A 25,291-nucleotide genomic window follows, 5' to 3' on the forward strand; every position below is an offset into this window, starting at 1 on the left:
AAATGAACATGAAACAGCATCCATAGTAACAAGTACCGGCAGGTCGAGGTCCATATTATCAGGAGTTTAAATCAATTTCTCATTTTCTGTTTCACCATTCACTGCACTACTCAGGTCAGTTGCTGCTGCAACTAGCAAGCTGCAGATGGTAGCAAAAGCCAAAGAATTACCAAATTCAGCTAAAGTTGCGGCTACAGCTGGCACAATTTAAGCAAAGAAAGCTGCGAAAGCTGATTGAAAAGAAACTTACAACAAGTAAATGCTAAATTCGTTTTCTGAATGAGGAGAAACGCGCATAGTTCGTACGTACTACAGGTATTTGTAAGGACCCGGTCTGAAACTCCAGAGGGCTACCCTAGGCGAATACTTCGATCGATATTCCGGTCCCATATGCTGCAATTGGTGTCTAGTTTTTGTGACGGTATGAATGTTGCAAACAGGAAAAAGACTTCCGCAGTTCAGAAGAATAACAACTTGGCCTTTTTGAACAAATCAAGATCATAAACTCTACACACAACTACAAAGTAGCGAATAATCTCACCTCTAAAAAATGTGATAGATACCTGGATACGTTCGAACCAAAGAGTACGGCAGAGTACGGCAGAGTACGGCGAATGGAGCAATGACCGTGGCTGATTTGAACGAGCCTCCCAAACGCTACCATAAATTGCATTTTAAAATTATAAGAGCAAGTATATTTTGACTTTAAAATTATCAAAAAATAAATATTCATTAAGCTTTATTTTCTCATTTCGATAACATTGACATATTGTTCTTATTTGACGTTAATCGTGAGCAGCTGATCGTAAACGATGTTCAAGCAGGTGTGGTATTGGCGATCTGTTTGACATACAATGTACATTGTACGTACATGTACGTAGACGTACTGTGTGATACTGTAACTTGTCTGTTTTCATTTCTACGGGGTACAAATGAGGTACTACTACTAGGTCTAGTACTATTAGGTCGGTGCACACAGCACAACACACTGGTATGTAGTTCTTGAGACGGCACTGGCAGGATGAGGCTTTAATGAGCCAGCTGTTGCCGTAAGAGCTGACCTGGGACAGGGATGTTCAGCCAAAAGTTCACCTAACTGACTGTTTGACACGATACGGTACGACATTTGTGATGTTCCAGGTCAACACTGACGTCTGTTTTGTGTCTGTGGCTTCTGCCTGAAGTTGTGTTCTTGTTGATCAGGTAATGTGAGAAAACTCCATCATACATACACCCACCACCAGCAAGCAGCATGACTAACCTAATGTGAAACAGTGTTTTGGTTTTGTTCACCTGGTACAGCTTGGTTACAGTGGTAGATCTAGGCCTAACTGCGACCAGCCCCAACACGCAGTGTTGGGGCTGTGCATTGTAGCAGACATGATCATGACAGGCGAAGTATAGCGCCTAAAAATCAATATGAAATCGCAAAAATTCCGCAATATGAAGACTTACAGGTGAAGATGTAATGTTGAAGACTGACTGCGTTCAACTTTTGGTTCTGGTAATAGTCCCTTTCTGCTCGGTTTGATGAGTTGAATGCGACTCGGTCGAGAGGAACTCGGGAGAACTACATCTTATACAGTAAATGGATTTGAGATTTGTGCGCATGCGCTGGCAATCAAGTCGTGTAGCTTTGTGGCAAGGCCTTATCATACTGTTGGCAAACCCTCTCGCTGTATATTGCGTTGCTTTCTGGGTGGGTGCGCGCGCGCACGCATTGTCAGAAGGCTAAACGCATTGCGACTCCGCCAGCACATGAATATTTACGTGCGCAGTGTACTGCATACTGATTTCGAAAATGGTGAATGGGATGGGGAGCTAGGACTACGGACCCGTATATGGCCGTGGAAAAAACGTTTTTTCAAGATCATTGGACCAATGTGAACAAGAACAAGGTGAACGAAGGGTATTAATTAGATAAGAATCTTATGTATACTATAAAAGTACGTTTTTTCCTCGTGATATTCGAAACCTACGGAGGTGCGAAAATCTGTGACAGACTGTGTATGTTTTTCAAGCTTACCGATATAGCACTCTATTGACTCAGGACGCTCCCACAGTGTGTAACTGTGTATACGGAGCGTCCCGGGGTTAATCTAGGCCCTACCTCAAATTCACTTCTGCTTAATTACGCGCAACCTCCATTTGATTGTAGAACTCAACAGCTACATGCACAGTTTCTTGCCCGAGACTTTGATTAACAAGACTTTAATTAACAAAAATAAATTATCAATAGACACTAGAAATGAATATCTGCCTAGAAATTTCATCTATCAGTAGCTCTTTACTTTGTTAAAATGTTAATTTAATTAATAATTTAGAACATTTAAAAGCTGGTATCGCACAGAAGCAGCACCAGACGTCAGCCACTTGACGATGATGTTGTACAGTAATGTCTAAATGTAGGTTTAATCCATATTGAGTAAATCCCTGTAGAGAGAGAAAGAGAGTAAAACCACCAGTTTTTGTCCACCTACCAGAATTCGGACACTTATCACTAATCACAAGCCAGCAAATTCTACTGACACAACACATGCATCAGTACAAATAGTTACTGTGCACATCATTTCACATACTGGCACTGTCGTTCACAACAGGAATGGAAAGTCCCTTAGTCCCCTCCGAAAATCCATCCAAAATCCCAAATATTGCCACCAAGAATGCAGAATAACACTTTTCCAAAGTATGCGTGAATTAAGTCCAGTATTAAGAATCATGGTCCCGAAAAAGTGCTAAAAATCAAGAAATACGCTGTTCTGTTGTGAGATTTTTCACTTATCGCAAGCTTAGAGTGTGATGGTATCCGCAAAAACACTATTTAAAGAAAAACAAAATCTCTGTACGTGCCGATACAGTGACTAACAGGGGTTGAATGCAAGTGCCGACTCGCTAGAATTCGGACACCATTGGGCGCCGCAATGTCCCCAATGCAACCTTGTGCCAACAAGGTACAACTTGTATGGCGCGGTGCATTTTTCATTGGCCTTATACGCGCATAGCATGCGACTGACTTCTGGCCGGGCTGGACAGATTCTGGTGAATAATCAAGGTGATGTATAAGGGATTTTGTGAAATTGTGTGATGTATTTTAACAAACCAACATAGAGATGAAAGTTTTCTTCTTCAAAATACTCCTCAATGTTCCATCTGGAACCAAATGAGGAGGATGTTTGATATATTTAACATACTTTGTCGTAGTTAGCTTATGATTTTGTCTGTTTTATTTTAGTTGAACAAATATTGCAGAAAAGCTTAAGTGTCTGAAAACTGGTGGTTTTACTCTAGTCTTGACTAAGTAAACAGACAGGAATGGGGTAAAACCTCTACTGAAAATGTTCACTGAGAAAATAGTTGGGGACATAATCATGTATTTTCTTTTGAAATCTATTTAAATCGTAGCTGCAAGACACAATATTCAGCAATTCCAGTACTCGCTGCTGTTACTAAAGTGTTTCATTTGATACCTGTTTTGGTGTGGAGCTGCTCTGTTTTTCATGGTCCATTTCTCTGTTCACATGCTAGACTGCGAAGTCAGAGAGAAATAAGTCACAATGGATACACGGGTTGTTGATGTGGATACTCCTGCTGGCTCAAGTGTAAGCTCTGAAAAAGACTACATACCCATCTTGAACTTCACACCCAGACAATATCAGGTAAGTGGTCAGTGGAAACAAGAAAACGTCTAGCCACGGGAGCATGCATAGCCAGTGAAATAGTTTCTTTATTTCATAGTAGACCCACAGCTCTGATTTTACTAGTATTGGGTAAAACTTATTTGAATGTTTACAATTCAGCTGTCTTGAAATTCGTGTGTGAATCAAATCACCATAATTATTGTCGGACAAACTGCTGTCATCTATAAACTGCACCCAAGATTTCAGCCGTGTTGGGGGAAAAAAAAAATGAGTGCCCTATAGTATTGGCGATTCCGTGCCAATACTGCCAGCATATTGGAGCTGAAGAAACTGTATTTTTACTGCCTTTACTCTTGCGTTTACTAGCTGTACCTGTTGCATGTACACTGATGACAGGATATGATATGGAATTGTACGATAGTGGGTGAAGTTAACACCCAACAGCACGTGTATACAAGGGCATGGTGACTTTTTTGCAATTTTTTTTTACTTGGTCTGAAGCAGATGTGGTGAGTGCGGGAAAACACTAAAATGGAAATTTCTTTGAAATCTCATTTCATTGCTTTTCGATTTCTATAGCATTAGGTAACTTTGTAAGGACAGCGTACTCACCAGAAAACACTTAATAAGATATTGTTCCACTTTGTAATAAGGAGGCAGTAAATTACATTTTCAAAGTCTGTTGAAATTTGGCACTGTTTTTGTGCTTGAGCAGAATGCATATTTCCCATTTTTAGTGGCTAAGAATGTTCGCATTTACCATGCGTATGTATTTACAATTGGAGGAAAAAATTTATGTACAAATATCTTGTGGAAAATGAAGGTCTCAAGAAGTATCATCTATAGATTTATTACAGATTGTTTAGTGCCATCATCTCTTCTTGTTATGTAAGAGTTGTGTTTCTCTCTAGATAAATCCAAAAAGAATTGTTTACACTAGCAGCTCCAATATCTAGCTGCAGTGCTTGCCACATTTCGAAGTAGAATCAGCTGTTCCAAATTAATGTACTCGATTGTATGATGAAACACATTTTTTTGAAAGTTAGTATCGACAGGGCGGGCAAGCTTTAACAATCTAACATTAAAAAGTGTGCCTGTAATATGGTAGAAATTATCCATTATCTGGTTTCCTAGTATGTTTAACTATTGTGGGTGCCTACATTGTAACAGTTGGTCCTGGCAACCAAAATGCTCAAATCCTACAGTTTTATAAACTTAACAGGCAAAGCAAAAGCCATCTGGTCACAAACTTAGTCCAAGTGTTGAAGGTTTTCCAAGAGGGACAGACTTTGAGAAGAATACATTGTATCATAGTTATTTACTAGGTCCCTCTAGAAATACTGATGAACCAGCCTTCTGTCTGTTTTCCTGCAGCTTGAGCTACTTGAGACTGCCTTGGAGGAGAATATAGCAGTGTGTTTGCAGAATGCCAATGAGAAGACATTCCTGGCAGTCATGCTCACCAAGGAGCTGTCCATTTCAGTCAGGAAGAGTCTCAAAGATGGTGGCAAGAGGACAATATTTCTGGTTGATTCAGGTAAAAAAAGACAATGCTACCTATATGTAGAGTACCAGGTATGTAAAGACAATGTTTCCCGCCAGATATGAAAGAAATTAGTTTGTGCCTTTTATTCCTACTAGATGATTACTTCGTTGAATGTGCTATATCATTCTTTAAATATGTCCTGAATTTCTGATAAGTTCTTCAAACATTCTTTTTTTTCTGTGTAATGACCGACCTTCTTCTTGTGTCTTTATGATATTAATCATGATCCTATTGATTGTTCCCTTAATACCCACTTGCATTTCTTTATTTTCAGAATCATGCTTTTCCAACTATGAGACAGTAATCCACACCCACACTGCCTTGCGTGTTGGAGTCTGCAAAAATACTGAGAGTATCAAGGCATGGACCAAAACAAAATGGCTGTCAGAACTTGAGCAACATCATATACATTTGATGGACCCTCAGGTCTTTGTGCAACTCATTCAGAGCTCAATTACAAGCCTATCAGCAGTCAATCTTCTCATTGTAGATGAGTGTCACAAGGTGCTGCTGGATGAGCACCCGTTCAAACAAGTGATGATAGAATTTGGGCAATGTCCAGAGGAGAGCCGCCCCAGGGTGCTTGGGTTGACTGCATCCATGCTGAATGGTGAGCACAAGCCTGCTGCATTAGAAGAGCACATCAACAGATTAGAGGCTTCGCTCATGAGCACCGCCAAGATCGCTTCCAATCTGACCGGTTTCAATAAATACGGCACCAAGCCAAAGGAAGCTGTCATCACTTGCAGAGAATACGCGGACTGTGCCGAGCTAGTCAGAAGGTTGACGTCTCTCTTGAGGGTTGCATTGGATCAAATCAATGCCTTTGTGTACTGCATGAAAGCTAGAGATCTAGATGGAGAACTTGTTGAGTCAAGTCGTGATCCTGCGCATCCTGCTCAGCAGGCTTTTATGGAATGTCTCACTGCCCTGTCAACTGTTGGTCCACTCGGTGTCAAGATCCTAGTCCCAATGCTGGTTCGGGAACTTTTAAAGCTGGAGAAACACGAGTGCCTGGACATCCACACCCTGTTCCTCCAGCATGCTACCACCCAGCTCCGGATGATAGAGAGGATATGTGAAAATGCCATGAAGGAGACAGGGAACTTTTATGACCTGAGGTTCGTGACTCCCAGGGTGCGGAGGCTGTTGGAAATCCTGGCGGAGTTTAAGCCCAAGGAGGAAACTGGAGAAGAGGGATCTCAGCAGTCTAATCGGGATAGGGCCAGCAAGTTTGCCTCACGGAGGAAGGCACACCGGAAGGGTACCAGTAGAAGGTGGGGTAAACAACTTTTATTTTCATTTGTGTACCGCTGTATGAAATTCTCTTTTGAAAGGGTGACCTCTTTGAGATTTCTTTTTGATATGGCATTTCTAAGGCACAAACATAGAAGAATTAAAGTTGATGAATTCTGCCAATATTTAAAGGCACAGGTTATACAAATATAGATGAACAGTTACTGAATGTTGGCCCATGATTATTTTCATATTTAGCATGTTGCTGATGTTGATTGCATGCTTTGAGTGTCTTTTGCTGATTTTGTTTTATCTTCTCCAACGTTTCATCTGACAAGTAAAGGTCGGAGTTAGTTATTTCCCCAGGACCAAATTATGACTCATTCCAAATCCTGATTTTTCTCGCTCACCCCAAACTCAATCCAGAATATAAATCCCTTCATGTCAGGCAATTACCCTCCACCCCCAGGACAATTACCCCCAGCTAAATACTAGTTAGTGATAAGGTTAGAGTAAAGATTAGGGTCAGGCTTAGGGTCAGAGTTTGGGTTAGGGTTAGGATTAGGTTCAGGATTGGGATTAGGGTTAGGGTCATGGGAAGGGTCTGGGGTAATTTTCCAAGAGGTAATTGCCCTAAACCCATCCAAAACTGTGATGTTAATCATTAACTCTTACACCTGAATTGTGTTGCTTTATAGGATGTAAATGAGACTGAATATGAGTAAAATAAATGGTAAATTGTGTTTAATCTTACACTCTCTTTGTATGGTATGTAAGGTGGAGGCAGGTAATTCCAGAGGAACCGGAGGAAGAGGAGGTTAGTGAGGAAGAGGAAGAGGAGGAGGATGAAGACGACCTGCTCCAAAAGACCGGCTGCTCCACCACCACTAGCCTCTGTGGTATTGTGTTTGTTGAGCACCGCTACACCGCTGCCATCATGAGCCGCCTCCTCAAGAAACTCTCCCGGAGGGATCCCAGGCTGGGGTTCCTCCTCTGCAGCTGCATCACCACGGGGCACGGCAAGCTGGGCGTGGCCAGGAGGACCCCGCTGCAGGTCCGGAACCAGTTCAGGAAGCAGGAGGAGGTCCTGAGAAAGTTCAGGAGGAGGGAAATCAATGTTTTGATTGCTACCAGCCTGCTGGAAGAAGGTGAGTCAAAACTTCGTTTGTGGTCAGCAGTCTGTATAATGTTTTAAGAAGAGCTGGAGATCCGTTGATATACATTTGGTGTTGATGCATAGAATGACCCAGCATTGATCTATACATTTTTTTTTTTCAAAGGAATATGAGACAACTCTATGTGTACCCATCAGCTAAAACTACGTCTTACTTAAAGCACTAAAATTTTGAAAGTGTTCACAAATCATGTGCCTTAATCTAAGGGTTTTAGCTGTATACTACTGTGTCAGCAAAATGTAGCAGTATATGTGTATCAGTAGATGTGGAAAGTAAGAAATATATTCATGGATATTTACGAGCAATTTTACTGAAGTCATTAGAAGTAGTTAGATGATATGTTATTCAGTATTCAAGTTATCAAAAGTATTCTATTTTCCTCTGTCATACATTTTATACAATCTTTGTTACACTGCATGTTAGTTATGTTTTGGTTTTTGTCCCCCCGTTAACTGTCTTTGTATGAATAAACAGGAGTGGATGTTCCTAGGTGTAATCTAGTGATCCGCTTTGACAGGCCCACACATTACCAGTCTTACTTGCAGTCCAAGTCCAAGGCCAGGGCCCCAACATCCCATTATCTCATGCTGATTGGTAAAACACACCTGGACCCATTCCTAGCTGATCTGAAGAATTACCAGGAGTTCGAGCGGGTGAGTTTCAGTCTTACTGGGTTTGTTGCGACAATACTTTTAGCTGCTCTAAGGTGGTATCATGGGTACATTCTGTTGATGTGGTGTATAACATGATTTGAATCTGTTGCAAGGGCAAAGATGTTACATGTTCCCAAAACAACCATCAATCAGCCAATGTGACTGTAGATAGAGCTTTCATCAGCTACTGTATTAAAAACATGATATATTCATGGCACAAAATTTTTGCGAGTTGGAGCCGACGGCCTTTTTCGTGGCATGAAATTTTTCGCGAATTGCCACTGGTGTTCAATGCATATAGTGTAATAAAATAAGAAATTTCGCGTACACTTTAATTTCGCGAATCTTGGCGCTCGCGAAATTCGTGAAATAAAAATGCATGCGAACATTCCTTGTTTTACAGTATACTATTAAATTCAATTTAAGCTAGTACAGGAGTGAAGCTCCAGATAAACTTGTTGACAGCAAATGAAGGCAACCTGAAAATTGTTGGATGCTTAAATTGTTGTTTTTCTTATAGAGTGATGGATGTTTTTTTCCTATAGCCATGCAGGGAAGGGAAGGGAGGGGGGGGGGGGGGGTCCTGTAAACCACAAATCTAAACATACCCTCATGCAATATGATGATGAGCGGAATTCCCCCAAGCAAGACCTAGTTTGAGTTCATGAATTATGATGATACAAACATTGTGAGGTCAATCAGAGCACTGCACAACACTTGCTTGAAAAATCTTGCTCCATGATGTTTCGCTGTTCAATACGACAACTCCTTAGCCGGAGTGAGGGCTTTTTGAATCTAACTAGGAATAAAAGTAAGAAGAAGAAAAACAAGGTAAGCTGATTATTTTGCTTCACCCTTTTCTAGCTTGTCAAGAATATGTTCATGTGATTTATGCTTAGAGTGCCTGTACTTCAGATATTTTACTGCTGTATATTTTATGTCATTATACTAGTAGAAAGCCTGACTTTTTTTTTCTGTGTTTGATTTGGTAATGTGAGAAAAGAATTGAGACAGATGAGTCAATGTTTTTATTGTTGACACGCTTGGTGTACTTGAAGTTCTCTTTACCAGTCATATCTATGTATTGTATCAAATGTGGGGACAAAGTATGTGAGTGAATATGAGAGTAAGATTCAAAAGGACAGAACTTGTGTACATTGTGGAGTGTGTTTCAAGATGTGTCATGAGACTTTATTGCCTGTGACACTTCATACACATATAAGTTCATATTTTGCTTTACAATAACCCTTGTAAAGCTCATGCAGCAATGGGTAAATTCCTACATACATGTACTTGTGTGTGTGTGAGCTGAATACTGTTCAGTGGCGCCTCGCCTGCCAGGGCAGTAGTTTTTACATACTAGCAAAAATGATCTGGTAGTACGCTGTACTTTGCCTTGCTGAGCAATCATCAACAAGACATTGCGCAATATTGCAGAGTAAACACTATAATGGGCAGGAAGTTACATGGGCTCCATGCGAAGTAGGCAAGCAGCCGTGCCTGATTGCGCAATCATGCTTCAAGTTCACTGCAGTATTACATGGCCTTGGAATGACTCATTGCTGTCAAATTCATGACTGAAATGAGGAGCATGTTATTTTTTCCCCTCTTGTGAACAGTGAAAACAGCAGGGAACTGCCAAAGGTGTTTCATAATAGTTCAATCACATGGATTTTAGTCACTTTCACTGGAAATATTGAAATCTGTGTAGTCCCACACATGCAAGCCAAGATCAAATTCTGAGAAACGTTGTGACTAATGATTTTAATGTAGTGTGTTCACACTTATATAAGAAGTTTGAACAAGGTATAATTGTGTTGTATATATTTCTATTGGTGGAGGTGACATTTGTTCAATCTCAGTAGATGCATTCACACCACTGGAAGAGCGCAATTTTAATCATGATTCGAAATGCATTTTTGTGCACTCTTTTGCAAACATACACAGGCAAAAAATTTGTGATCCAAATTGCACGGGTTAATTAAGGAAAAATCACAACCCAAATTGCACTGGTTTGAGTGAGGCTAAACTGTGCATGCCTAAGTCTTGGAGTTTGACCAGAATTTGACCCAACTGTCCCACACATGCCTTGCATTGTGAGATATAATAGACCAGTACGATTTGCCCAGAAATCAAACATATTGTGCACTGCAAATAATCGTGGCTATTTCGCAAAGGTTGCTCTTTTGTGTGTGCCGATTGCGACTTTAATCTCACTAGTTGCGATTATTATGTCCACACACATTTAAAAATGATTTCTGTGTCGCAATTCAAATCACAACGCAAATTATGGCAACTATTAGTGGCTGTGTGAATTGGCCTAGGGATCTTAACCCGTTGAGGACGAGTCCCGAGTATACTCGGGCAGGTGTCTATGAGAAATGCATGCTATAGCAAACTTAGCTCGTCCTCAACGGGTTAAATAATGCCTACAAACAGTATTTTCACATTATTATCTCAATAACCAAATGCCAAAAATCATACACATGCATCCATTTTCTCTTATGTAGTGCTGGAGTTTATCAGATGTTTGTTGTCACTGTGTGTACCTTAATTGATTGAGAACCAGACAGTCACTCTTTATGGCAGTCATATGGTGCATAATCATCTCCGTGATTTCTTTGACGATCACGTGTGCAGGTTTTGAAGCGGAAATGCAAAGATGGCGAGCAGACTCAAGAAGAGGCCATCAACGTGTCGGCAGCAGATAAGCTGCTGCCTCCCTACACCCCGAAGGAGGAAGAGGGCGCTGTTAGCGCAACTATGAGCTCCGCCGTCCAGATCATCAACAGGTGATCCTTTCTTTAGTATCTCATTCGTTCTTCCATTATATGATTTTACTTTATTTTCGATTATTTTCAACATCAGATATGAATTATTCAAGAAAGATGGGAGGGGTTAGAAGGAACAATTTTGATAACGTGTTAGCAATAATGTCGCCAATTATTAATCTGGTGATCATGGAAGTGGTATTATGCAATGATACAGTATATTGATAATGATAATTATTGTCATCAAAGTAAATGATCATAGCAATATGAGTGATACTAAAAGTTGGGGTAGCTGTATATTACAATTATCATTGTTGTGATAGTTTGCCACAAGTATGTGAAGATAACTATTTCGTGAAAAAAAAAAATAATATGATAGTAAAATGAGTAAGATTACCAAAGGAATTTAATGGTCTTCCAATTTTGTCAGATTTGTAACAATTATGCATTGATTATGCGTAACTTGATATTCATTTTCACACTCAATTTCGTCATGCTTGTTAAAAATTCTCATCTAAACAAATAAAGCATTTCATATGTATCCAGTCACGACAGCACTAATCCACCCAGCCTCTGTTGCCCCCATGCAGGTACTGTGCAAAGCTTCCAAGTGATGCCTTTACCCACCTCACACCATCATGTAAGATAGCCCAAAGGGAGGGGAAGGTTACTCCAGAGTTCCAGGCTACACTGCATCTTCCAATAAACTCTCCCCTCAGAGAACCGGTCACAGTAAGTTTGTGTCACGAACTATCTCTTTCCTTCTTGCTTTGATATTGAGATATCAGAGCATTCATTGTGTTCACCATATTTTGCAATTGCGGCATAGCCATGGCCACATTCTGCTTTTCTAAAATGCTTGATTATCAACCATGTATTTATAGACCCAGAACAAAACCCCACTATGTGACTACTAGTACTCTTGATATTGTTGCTCATATCTATGTGTATTGAAGCTATGAAATGTTCCAACTTTTATGTACTGTGTAGCAGTGTTCTGTTGTTCACACCAAATTTGGGGCAGTTTGTTTAAGAACCAAGACATCACCCACATATATCTAGGGAGAAGCTCAGTATTTTGAAGGGGAGGATCCAAGGTACTGAAACAAATACAAAATCAGAAATATGGTGTATTCTTATATAGAACAGATGAAAGGGAATATTTTTTTTTTGTGCTAAATTTTTGAAGATAATACCAACAGGTCCGTTGCAAGAAGATTTCAAAATGTCAAAGTTAATGAGGTAAGAGTGCTATCAAATTCCCTGTTCTGACATTTGAAAAGCGTGCCTTGAATTTTTTGACCAAAACATGCTGATGTGATGGCTAGTGTCACAAAAGCATCTAATTGCTTTGAAGCCACTTAATTACCTGGAGGGGATAGAACAATTATTCGACTTCATCTTGGAGAAGGCTGAGGTGATCTAATCATCAAAAAGAAAAATGGCCTAAGGTGACCATGGCAACAGTCTAATGTTTGATTATTTGTTGAGTGGGCAAAAGCATGACCTTAAAATTATTCAACTGAATATCTGCAGGGTCCGTGGATGACGAGGAAAAAGTGGGCAAAGATGGCAGTTGCTCTCAAGACCTGCGAGATGCTCCACAAGATGGGTAAGTGGAGAAAAAAATGTTTGATGGGGTGCATGATGATGATGTCATAAATGCTGTCAAACGTGTCAGACTTGTAATGAGTTATGCATGCAGCAAACATATTGAACTGTCATTCTCGGGCTGCTTGCCCTTTACAGGTGTCCGCTTTGTTGTTAATGTGTAACATTCCTTTATATTGTTATGTGTTAACCCTTCACAGGTGCCCATTTTGTTGGCTTAATATGTAACATTCTTTACATTGTAATGTGTGTACTTTTCATTAATGTTTATATTTCTGGTTAATATGTAACATTCTTGACATGATGGAGGAAATTGCTATATCTATTTAATGTTTCTTTTTCTCCCCTCGTCAAAGTCAACTGTGTGATTTACTTCTAAATGGTCGAGTTTAACATGAACTTGAAATTTATTGCTAGGTCTCTTGTAATGTGAGCAGAGCTGTATGTCAACGTCAAAGTGTGTTTCCATAAACTTTAAGGAGATATTCCAGGGTTAAATTGTAGCTAGAAATGTAGCCCTCGACATTATTCACAAAATTTTCCATGGATATAGTTGGTATTTTCAACATTTTGTTTTCAGATTTGCTGAAGTCATATTGTTGTTTTATTGCCTAACTTCACAGATTTAAAGAGCAAATTTCTCTGAAGGCTTTCATTTTCTTTAAAATAAGGATGTTCCTATTATCAAGATGCTAAAAGTGATGAAAATAGTGTGCTGTTTTATATACCAGAGATGTCATTGTCATTTCCTCAGGAAGGCAATGGTTTTAAATTAGTGTAACATCTGACTTGCAGTTTATCATGAAACATACTGTATACGCCAAATATTTCGCTAGGTTTTTATTTTCGCAAATTTTACAAGGTCAGGTGCTATTCGCACAATTAAAGACAAGCAAAAATTATGACTCTGATCCCGATATGAATGTGACGCACATGTGTACATTTCTTCATTCAGTACATCGCTCCATGATCGCGAATTTAAATCATAGGGAAGTCCAGATTCGCAAAAATTTAGACTCGCTAAATATATGGCATATACAGTAGTTTCCCAATCTTTTGATATGTCAGTTCTATGTCTGCAGTGGGCCTACCTGCTGTCCCACATCCTCGGCATGCTGGATATAGTGCTCAAATAGAAATCAATGTAAGACAGTATTTAACAATGCCACTTTGACTTGACCTATAGGAGAGCTGAATGACCATCTGCAGCCAATGGGCAAGGAGTCTGTCCTGAGGGCTACGGACAATGCCTTCAGTCACCTCTTCATAGATGGTCACAGTAGACCTGGTACCACCAAGAAGAGACAGTATTATGACAAAGAGGTCAGTCTGTTGGAATAGTCTTGTGGCTGCTGGCATTTCTCTCTTTGTTTTCTGTACTTGAATGTCTGTCTTTGTTCCCACTCATATGGAGGGCATATATTTACTTTACACCATTTTTACTATTATTTTAAAAGAGCCATCTGAGGGATATATAAAAAACAAATATACTATGCACTGTTTTGATCCACAAGTCAAATTATGGATTCCTCTGTGACAGACATAGTGCCATTCCTGGCACCTTAAAGTCCTTAATTTTGAGTGCAGCCTCTTGTATTGTGTATTTATTTACTATACTATGCTAGCTTTGCCATACTACCATGTTTTGTATTGCCTTATTTTGTTTTAATTTGTTTTATTTTATTTTATTTATTTTATTTATTTCATCTTTATACTACACTACTGTAAAAGTAGATTTTTTCGTGCTCTTGCGAAATTTGCGAAATTAGAATGAACGCGAAGATTCCACGTTTTACAGTATACTATACTATACTATACTATACTATACTATACTATACTATACTATACAATACTATACTATACTATACTACTATATCATACGAAACTATACTACATGTATGCCATACTATCTCATTTGTTCCACATGTCCTAGGTGGCAATGTGTCTGAGACAGTGTCTGCCCAGTGCCAACCAACCCTGCTATCTGTACAGTATTGACATGAGGTTAGCCTCCCCACTCCCCGCCATCCTCAACATTCGGGAGAGGAAGCTGCATCGTCCGGAGGAGACTGACCGCTGCTTCGGAATCATCACTTCCAAGCAGATTCCAACTGTGAGTGGACATCCAAGGTGCCTCCAGTATACGACATAATTGCCACAGCTTTTCTGAAATATTGTCGTGCCTGCCACTCTGATGCTGTAACTACTCAGAAATAAGATACGATGTGATATGCATTCATATGGTCGGTCCATTCATGTATTGGAAGTGCAATATACCTGGTATGAAACATTTCAATTATTAGTTTAAAAAAGAGTTTGCAGAATCCATCATATTCATCAAAGTTCATTTATCTGCTCATATTGTGTATTTTGCTTTGTCTTTTTAGGTGTTTTCTTGATAGAATGTTGTTGCTTTGTTTTATATGTTTGTTAGTCAACATAGTTAGGTTTTTCAGTGCATGGTAAAATGGTTTTATGTTGTGAAATTTGTTCACCAGGTGCCAGGGTTTCCAGTGTACACCAGAGCAGGAGAGTTATCTGTGTCCATCAAACTGCAGTCAGACCATGTCCTGCTAAGCAAGGTACAAGTGGAGAAGGCTCAGTCATTCCATGGCTGTATCTTTGCTGAGGTCCTCCGACTCGACAAGCCCAACCTGGAGCTGAACCCGAGGAAGAGCGAAGGCAACTACCTCATTGTGCCTCTCAACAAAGGTCAGGGACAGAATGCTGCATTGAACTGTATTTGTTATATGTACAGCTTTGATTTTCTGTACTTGTTTACTTGTTGAGGGCATTGCCACGTGTGTACTCTGGGTAATAATGTGATGAGGGTTATCAAAACAGTGATCATTATTGTTTTTTGTGTGGTAATAATGACACATATGCCCTGTGAGTGAGGTTAATCTTGTAATTTGCTGAAGTTTTACTGTACTTCTGCATCACTCACATACTGCAGTCTCACCTACATGTGACCCGCTACAACAAAAGGATCTGTAAGTCGGAGGAGGGTAATTTTCTGAAAATGACATGACATTATTCCCTTACTCTTCCACTTTAATTTCATAAATGAAATGACTCATAAAAGTACTTGGCTGCGGAGATATCGATGATTTTATTAGCGCACGTTGAGTGGTTTAGGAAATCAGCGTTTCGAGAAAACAGCCTTCAAAGTTTTCCTTCCAACGCTATCATGATCATGGGGAGGCAAGACAGTTTTCACCTCTTGACAAGAGAAGGTATGATCCTAGCAACCTCCGCGATGTTCATTCAAGCTTAGCAGCAGCGGTCTATGCACAACCAATCAGTAAGCAGGATACCCGCACTGACCAATAAGATCAATCCCTCGTTGCTAGGGACAGAATCTAGCTGCGGCGCTAAATCCAAATCTTCAGACACATGTCTGTTTTGTTGAAAGTCGGGAAATCATGGCCCAGAAAAATGCTAATTTCTTGCCTTTGCTTTGATCATGTAGCTTCGGAATTTCGGCAGATGATAGATTAGACTGGAAAATAATGCCCAAAACAGAAATCCGATCATTTTGACCCATTTTGACCATCTGATTTCAAACTCGATTTTCTTGGCTCAGCCGTCAGCAACTTTAGGATCCTTTTGTTATGGCAGGTCACATATATCCCTGTGTGTGTGTGTGTTAAGCCATATTGCAGAGTGAAATAAGTGATGCTGGGTCATGTTGGTCCATCAACATCTGACTTCTTGTCATATTCTTAGGAAGCAAGCAACTTCATAATCTGCTAACTTTCATATTCTTTCATTGCATCAAGAAAAAATGTTCTTGAGAAAAATGAAGCATGAATATAAAAATGTGACCTCTTGTACACTTGTACAACATAGCTGTTTTGATATTTCTTTGCTGATGATTTTAAACTAAATGTTGGATTCTACACATTATACTGACAGAACAAAAAGGACATCTAACCATTGACTGGTCTTTCCTGGAGGCGGTCAGTCGGAGTTCCGGTCATCTGGACCAGCCCCCACAACTACCCGACTACAGCCAAAACCAGTTCACCTTCTCCCCTGACATGCTTGCCGATGCTGTGGTCACTCCCATCTATCGCAACATTGACCAGCCCCAGCGATACTTTGTGGCCGACATCCTGAATCACCTCCCCGTCACCAGCTCGTTCCCGTCGGAAAAGTACGAGACTTTCGTCGACTACTACTTCGAGAGGTACGACATTCAGATCTCGAACTTCCAACAGCCCCTGGTGGATGTTGACTGCATGTCCTCCAGACTCAACCTGCTGACACCGCGCTACCTGAACCACAAGGGCAAGGCCCTTCCCATCAGTACGGGACAGAACAAGAAGAGCAACTTGCAGAAGAAGCAGTACCTGGTGCCAGAGCTGTGCTACATCTACCCGATCCCCGCATCCCTGTGGCGGAAAGCCGTCTGTCTTCCATCCATCCTCTACCGGCTAAACGCCCTGCTGATTGCCGAGGAGCTGAGGATGCAGGTTGCCAAGGAGGCCGGGATCGGCATGGCAACCCTTCCAGGGGAATACCCCTTCCCTAACTTGAGCTTTGGATGGGAAGGCTTGGACCTTGAGTCTCTAGAGAGACAGAAGAGTGAACTTGAGCAGGCCATGTTGCAGGAGGCTGAGGCGGGAGTTGAAGGAACGTGCAATAAGACATCGCAGCTGAATGAGACCAGTTTTCAGACTGGACAGAGGATTGAAGATGGAGCGGTTGACAATGGACTCCCTTTCAGTGCTGTCCAAGATATGTTTACTGGGTTGCAGCTCAATCATGGGAAGGAAAATGATGATGTAGGTGTGTCTACAGCAGCTAATGGCAATACCAATGGAACAGTAACTGCCACAGAGGAAGTGTCTCCAGATGCTGATGAACTATTTCACCTTGACGATGAGGGTAGTGACCCTCAAATGTGCCTTGGACCCAGTCCTGCCATAGTGCTACAGGTGAGAGGAGATTCTCTGGCTGTGTGTTGGTCCTTGCACTTGCTTGTATGACTAATTGAGTAGAGATTGCCAGATTTTTACTAACCATTTTCCACGCTGCACATACAAGGTACTTACTGCATTCTTTTCATTCTCTGTCACATTTTAGTCCTATAAAATTGTTCAGTCTCTTTGAAAATGCTTTGCATTGTTGGACCAAATTTTATGATGAGCAGAATATCTTGTCTTTATTACCTCTGGCAAGGAAGGAGGAGGTTAAGTGATCATCGGCATTGGTTTGTCTGTTTGCAAAATAACTCAGAAAGTTGTGTACAGATTAGAATGAAAATGCATAACAAGTTGATATTGACACAAGGATCACCTCATTCAATTTTGGTAGTAATCCGGGAATTTTTATGGATTTTTGAAGGATTTTTCATCGTTTGGCATATAGGGTCAACAAACTTGGGGTTCAAGCTGCGGGTACTGGAGGTTGACATACATGCATTAAAGCGCGTCCTCTGCTCGGGCAAGGCGCGGCACCGTGCAATGACGTAAACAAAAAGCTTTTATTGGGGAAATTTCATGAGTTGCTGGCTTGGCGGAGGTCTGTGCTCTCTGAGTGCTTTTCTAGTTATATGCTGTTATACTCACATATTTTCTGATCAGTCCAATTTATTTAATGTTGGTATTTGTTTTGTTTGCAAGATAAAAGTTTTGTTATTTCAGGGTTTTTAAAAGAAATTGAGGTAAAGGGAAGCATGTAACCAAGCAAAAGATATAGGTGTATGTACAAGTTGTAAGAGATTTGTTTTTATAAATGCAGTGCTTGTGTTGAGGCATTCTATGATGTAACTGATATTCATACTTGCTTTCACTTGTTCTGACAGTCTCTGACAATGTCAAACTCCAGTGATGGGTTCAACCTAGAGCGTCTGGAGATGTTGGGGGACTCTTTCCTGAAGCAGGCTGTGACGGTGTATCTGTACTGCACCTACCCTGACCTGGACGAGGGCAAACTCTCCTTTCTCAGAAGCAAACAGGTATCCTACATGATGCACTGGGTTTCGCTGATGACATACATTTTTTTACAATGCTTAAATAAAATTTGCCATCATTCACTGTTAAAAAAGGAATAACTCACTTTTGAAATAATTGTTAAGATAATGTGTGATCTATAGACAGATACTTTTATGTAGTCATCGTGAAATTATTGGAACAAATATCAAACAACAAGTTGTTTCTTTGCTTTTCATATGTAAACTGGGGGGGTATTTCATGAAGCGTTTCGTCCGACAAATTTGTTAGACAAATTTGCTATCAGCCAATCAGATGCAGGGATTTCAGCACCTTGTAACAGTTTGTCAGAAGAATATCTGATGAAAGGCTAGATGAAATGCCCCCCTGGTTTTCACCTTGCTGTCTATTGAGATTAAAAATCATTATATCATTTCCGTATGTATTCTATTATAGCATCTCTAATCAAGCAGCTTTATGCATCTTTGACATAAAAGCAAATAACTTTCTGTGCATTCTGTAGGTGAGCAACTTCAACCTTTACTGTCTTGGAGACAAGAAGCTTCTGGCTCACAAGATGCAAGTCTCATTGTTTGATCCCTCCATCAACTGGCTGCCTCCATGTTTCCTCGTCAAAGAGGGCGCCAGACCGGACTCCAAGGACAATGATACAAAGAATACTGATGCAAGCCCAGAGGATGCCTTTGTCATCGATGTGTGGGACCCTTCGCTTGCAGATGGGCTAGGTGATTTCGATGATGATGACTTTGACAGTGATCACGGGTGGGACGAGAACAGTGATGACTTCAGTGAGGAAGAGATCGATGAGACGAAAGCCGAGTGTCCGGACGACTTCTTTGCTCGGGATAAGGAGGAGGAAGAGCAGTGGTCATTCTCAGTGGGTGACCCTGATGACGTGCCCGGCTTGACCTACACAGGCAACAAGGTTCAGGACACCGCGAGCATGCCACAACTGCCTTACGAGATCCACACCCAGCATAGCCTCTCGGACAAGAGCATCGCAGATTGCGTGGAGGCCCTGATTGGCTGCTACCTGGTGTCTTGTGGATTCCGCAGTGCCCTCGTCTTCATGGCCTGGATGGGTCTGGATGTCCTTCCGCCTGTCAACCCGAAGTGCAAGGGTCAGAAGCAAGGATCACCAGGTGCCTCGGACCCATCCTCAGGGATCCCTGTGTCTCAGCTCTATGGCTACCTCACACAGCCCCCATCCCCTCTCATGAAGAAAGATGGGGCAGATTTCATCCTGGAGCAGCAGCTCCTCGGCTATGAGGAATTTGAAAAGACCATCAACTACACCTTCAAGGACAGGGCTTACCTGCTGCAGGCCTTTACACACTCATCACACCACAGCAACGACATCACGGACTGCTATCAAAGGTAAGCAACAAAATTCATTGAATGCAGATATCACACTTGTCTTGTATTTGATTCCTCAGCATGCGTGTGTTATTCAAAACTTCATGCTGTTGATGTTGAAGATATAAATATAGCATCTGCCAGACAGGCTGAGACAGATAAGAGCAAAAAAAAGTAGAGAGGACAGTACTGCATCGGTACCTGACTCTCAAGAGCATCCTTGATTCATTTACCAGCTGGATTTGCTCCATTGGTTGGCTGGGGAGCAGTATAAGTTTGGATGTGTAGATCTGAAATTTCTTAGCAAGTCCCCACATAAATGTAGCTTTACATTTCTCCAAGTGTTCATGTTCTTAAGATGCAGTTCTGTCATGACTGAGGCCAATGAAATATTGGCTTCAAGTGTATCTCCTTGGCAAAGTATGTTTTTAATGAGCTTTCTCATGGAGTAAAGGCATATTACTGGTGAAAAAGAAGAGTACTTGTATGTTGTGGCTGTCACACAAATATTGTTAGCACTATACCTTCAGGTACTGAATCACATTACCTGTGACAGTTCTTTAATAGATAATGGACTTTTAGTCAAAGGGGCTTGTCACCATGGAATATGTACTGGACAAAGCCAAACTGAGAGAAAGAGATGAAAATTATTCTGAAAGCCTAGTGTTTCTGCAGTAAAACCTCTCGCTTGGGCAATATTCTTAAATCACATTTTCATTGCAGTCATCAGATCAGTAAAACACAAACTATCAAATCAATCATTTGTATTCACCAAATAAACAAAGCAAGGAAAACCTTCACAAAAATTAATTGAGTTTTAGATCAGTTTATCATTCTGTCTTAGGGGAAAAAAGACTGTAAATGATATTAGAAAGCTTGCATTGAAACAAACAATCTGTGAAGAAGTGTTGGCAGATTTGAATAACTTTTGTGCATTTATCAACATTTGTAATTTGATGAGTAAGATTGAAATACATAATATATTACACACTCAATGATGAACCTATTATTTTGTGAGACTGGCTATGGTATCTTTTTTCTATAAAGTAGCCAAATGATTAAAGGGAACTTTGATATGATGTATGGCATTATAATGTGCTCTAAACCAACTATGGGTTTACATGGACAGAAATTTTCATTGCGTATCATTGATCCTCAGACTGGAATTCTTAGGAGATGCCTTGTTGGACTACCTCATCACTCGTCACCTGTATGACCACCACACCAACCTGTCTCCTGGTGCCCTGACTGACCTCCGCTCAGCCCTCGTCAACAACACCATCTTCGCTTCCCTGGCGGTCAAGTTCAACTTTCACAAGTACTTCAAGGCCTACACGCCAAACATGTTTCCCGTCATCAACAATTTTGTGACGTTTGTCAATCAGAAGAAAGAAGCTCTTGGAATGGATTCTCAGGTATCATAACTTTCATAAAAGTATTATCATCATATGTTTACCCTATTAATTTATGTACAAAGAAGATTGAATCAAAATAAACTAGTCATAGCAGTTTCTTATTCATGATTTCAAAAGTCCTGTTTAAACCCTACTCCTAGGAGCCAGCCATCAGATAACAGAAGGGTGATATCCATGTGAGTTTTCATCTGTATGCATTTTTTCTGTGTTGCACAACCAGTATGTCACAATTCTTATCTACATTAGGGTATAAGGTGTTGACATAATGAAAAAGAATGATTATCCCTTTTCAAATAAAAGACATGAATTTCTTTCCTTTGGGACAATATATAATATGCATTTGTGTCACAAGAAGCAATGTTATTGCAAGTTGTTATTTCATAGAATGTCAGTTGACTTGCTAACTTTGTGAAAAAAAAAACATGAAATTAAACTGCAAATTGTACCACTTGAATAGTCTTCAGCAGTAGCGCTATCTCCTTTGACTGTCATATGAAGTACACTCTTGTGTTATCAAGAGCTCAAGGACCCCACTCATAGTTTATTATGCCAAAATGAAGATGGAGTGTGTGTGGAGAAGAAATAAATGTGGTTTTCTGATCATTTTTCAGCTGAAATACAGCGAGATGGATGGAGACCAGGAGGAATCGGAGGACATTGAGGTGCCCAAGGCTCTGGGCGACATCTTTGAGTCTGTGGCAGGAGCAATCTACCTAGACAGTGGGATGTCACTCAACTCTGTCTGGAGGGTATATTACCCCATGATGAAACAACAGATTGGTGAGTGTCGATACCTCACTTCAACTCACAGTTTTATATCTCTTCGTACTGTATTGGACCTCACCTGTAAGGTGTGTCACATCTTTATTTGTGTGCATGTGCATTTTTTGTTTTATCTGTGTCATGTATTTGATTTTACCCTTTTGCACAGGAAAAAAAGGAAGATGGCCATATTGGGATTAAGATTCCACAATGACTAGTATCTTTGGAAGTAGACCAAATTAGATCCCTGTGTAAATCTATGACTAGGAGGATGAGTTTGATTATGAAAATGTCGGCTATTCACTCCCTCTCCAGTAATTAAAGAATCATTAATTGTTGACACAATTGATAATTACTTGATTTTATGATGAAATGGGAAGTGGTGTGTGTGTGTGTGTGTGTGTTTATACATGTATTTTTGTGTGTGTGTGCATATGTATTGAGTATTCACAATTACTTGTCCTTTGTTTATGGATCATTTGTAGTAGTATGTATGAAAGTATGTACCCTCAAGAAAAGCCTACAAATAGTGATCAAAATGGATGTTGCAGTAGATTTGATGTTTGATTCTATTTCACAGAGCAATATGCCTCAGATCTCCCCATCTCACCAGTCAGAGAGCTACTGGAAATGGAACCAGAGACTGCCAGGTTTGGGTGAGTAACCAACAGAGAATACACCGTTACCTCAAGGTCATTGCAAGGCGGGGCATGCTCTGTCTTGCTGTTCCCAGATTTACCTCTAGAATAAGCCCTATTCTTTCAGCAACATCAAACATTAAGGGCATTGTTTACTATTTGCAGATAAAACAAAAATCCCAACTTTAGTGCTTCAAAATACTTCTAAAATGTGAGTTAGGGTTAATAATAACCAATGTAAAAATGTTGATCAGTATAATCATTAGGTATTGTTAAACATACAAAATGTGAATATTAGTTATAATGAAATCATTTCTAGACTGAACCATCTACAGTTATGGTTTATTGAGAAAAATAGTGATCTCCTTGTACTTGTAGTTTAGGCTTTGTTGCAAAATTTGTATATGGCAGGATGTTTTGTGATACAACTGACCTACACGTATGCATCAAATGTGATTATAAAATAGGTTCAAGAATGTAGTCAATTGGAAGTGCTGAAATGAGTCACGTGTGCGCTCATGATTTTCTTACTAACATGCACGGCCGTGCAAAAAGTGTGCAACGAAAAGTCATAACAGCACGGCGTGTTATCCTATGGGACATTGCAGAGAAAGCGTAACTGCTCAGTCACTGACGTCACAATGTTTACACTAGCAGTGCACACTCAATCAGTTGTTACAAGTGCGTCGCGCGCTACTATATGCGCTGTCAATCCTGTAAACAACTTTAGTTCGGGCTGCCAGCCAGTCTTTCTTGTGCATAACATGTGGCGTACGTATACTCTTATACGTACTTATACATTGTATGTGCGGGATTTCCGAGTGCGACGTGCGTAAATGTTTGGGACGAACATCTTCGGACATCTTGACCTTTGAGCGAGTGCTACATGTAGCTGACTGGTATCAACCCACAAAGGTACATGAAAAATGTTGTTAGTTTTCAACCCATTTTATAAATCAAATAATACACATGTTTAAAGGGGATGGCTAGTAACTGATCAGTGGGAATCAGCGGGAATGCTGAGGGATGATTGTTCCAATCCTTGTGGGATTATTTAAGAGTACATTATATATCTATTCTTGTGTGAAAATTATTTGCTTCAGAATGGTCTCATATTCAAGTAATGTGCAGTTTAATGTTTCCAGGTAAGCGTCCCTGGTCAGTGACGGGGCATTAATCTGCACATTACTTGAATATAAGACCGTTCTGAAGCAAATAATTTTCACACAACAGTAGATATATAATGTACTCTTAAACGAATCCCACAAGGATTGGAACAATCATCCCTCAGCATTCCCACTGATTCCCACTGATCTGTTACTAGCCATCCCCTTTAAGTGAGTGAAATTAGTGGAGATGCAGCTCACTCTCGGGTATTTACAATGTAGTGCAACATGCACTTGGCTTCGCCTCGTGCATGTTTCACAATTGTAAATACCCTCAAGTGTGCTGCATCTCTACTAACGCACTCTCACCTGTGTATTATTTGTATATTAACTCGAACATTTTTTCAAATCACTGCTCCCAATGGTAAACAGTACCTTTAATGGGTATGCTTCATTAAGTTATTTCTAGGTATGCAGCATCTTCACTCATCGCTGATATATATTATCGGTGTGAACATGAACTGAAAATTCTAATTGAATCCCATAAATAAAGTCATTTCACTGTTTGTTACCAATTCCCCACTTACTAGGAAATTACATACCAGAAAACCAGAATTTTTGCTTGCATGGCGCTTTCATGAATTTCGCAAGGAGCCAATATTCGAGAAAGTAGAATTCGTGCAAAAGTTCTTGTCTACACAATGCATTGAATGCTAGTGGCATTTCCTCGAAAAAGGCTGTTGGCTCCAGTCAGCAAAAGTTTCGTGCCGTGAATGTTTCTGGTTGTCATTACACCAGCTTTGATACCAATGATTAATATCGACTTTTGCTCTCTCTGTGAAGTCCACCAGAAAAGACCATAGATGGGAAAACGAGGGTCACGGTCAATGTGGTCGGCAAAGGTCAGTTCAAGGGCATTGGGAGGAACTACCACATCGCCAAGGCAACGGCAGCTCGATTTGCCCTGCGGAGCCTCAAGAGTCATCCACAGAAGGGGAAGGATTGACGCGGTGGACGTTGTCTCTTTACACCACAGTGATATTGGTGAGGTTTGAGACAGCATCAGAATGAATATATTGTGACAGGTTCTGCAAAGTCCGGTTTGGGCAAGATGTGCCTTTATCTTGAAAAACAGGTGCATTTAAATGAAAGAGAAAGGTATAAAACTTGAGTTCCCCTCCCCAGTTCATCCCAATTGCTGTCTGGGCTTTGATGGTCCCAACGTGTTACCTTGTTGCCTTCAGATCTTGAAGGAGGTTGTATGACTAGGGAGCAACAAGACAAAGAAACATGCATGTTTGTTAAATGTAATATGCAGTTGTGATTATACTATGTGTCAGTCGACAACTGCTTATAAGCAACAATATGAATGATATTGCAACATGAAATGAAGTAAAGTAAGATGGGAAAACATCAGTCTGTCT

At 40.4% G+C, this 25,291-nt stretch overlaps 2 protein-coding genes across 2 annotated transcripts in view; both read left to right on the plus strand.

Moving 5' to 3' along the window:
* Positions 1-25,291, plus strand: part of LOC139723414 (pre-mRNA-processing factor 39-like) — a 444,659-nt gene that overhangs the window by 380,197 nt on the left and 39,171 nt on the right. The window lies entirely within an intron of this gene.
* On the plus strand, positions 1,080-24,873 carry LOC139723378 (endoribonuclease Dicer-like). The gene is made up of 19 exons (XM_071634626.1): positions 1,080-1,203; positions 3,526-3,656; positions 5,013-5,175; positions 5,459-6,461; positions 7,198-7,568; positions 8,070-8,248; positions 10,889-11,040; positions 11,610-11,751; positions 12,556-12,631; positions 13,817-13,953; positions 14,564-14,743; positions 15,129-15,342; positions 16,558-17,573; positions 18,443-18,595; positions 19,093-19,967; positions 21,106-21,361; positions 21,973-22,141; positions 22,704-22,779; positions 24,711-24,873. The coding sequence occupies exons 2-19, from the start codon at positions 3,555-3,557 to the stop codon at positions 24,871-24,873; spliced, it is 5,427 nt and encodes a 1,808-aa protein (XP_071490727.1). The 5' UTR covers positions 1,080-1,203; positions 3,526-3,554.

The sequence above is a fragment of the Diadema antillarum genome, unplaced genomic scaffold, assembly GCF_040938485.1.
Source record: "Diadema antillarum isolate AM-2024a unplaced genomic scaffold, OU_Dant_1.0 scf00000188, whole genome shotgun sequence".
Classification (NCBI taxonomy): Eukaryota; Metazoa; Echinodermata; class Echinoidea; order Diadematoida; family Diadematidae; genus Diadema; species Diadema antillarum.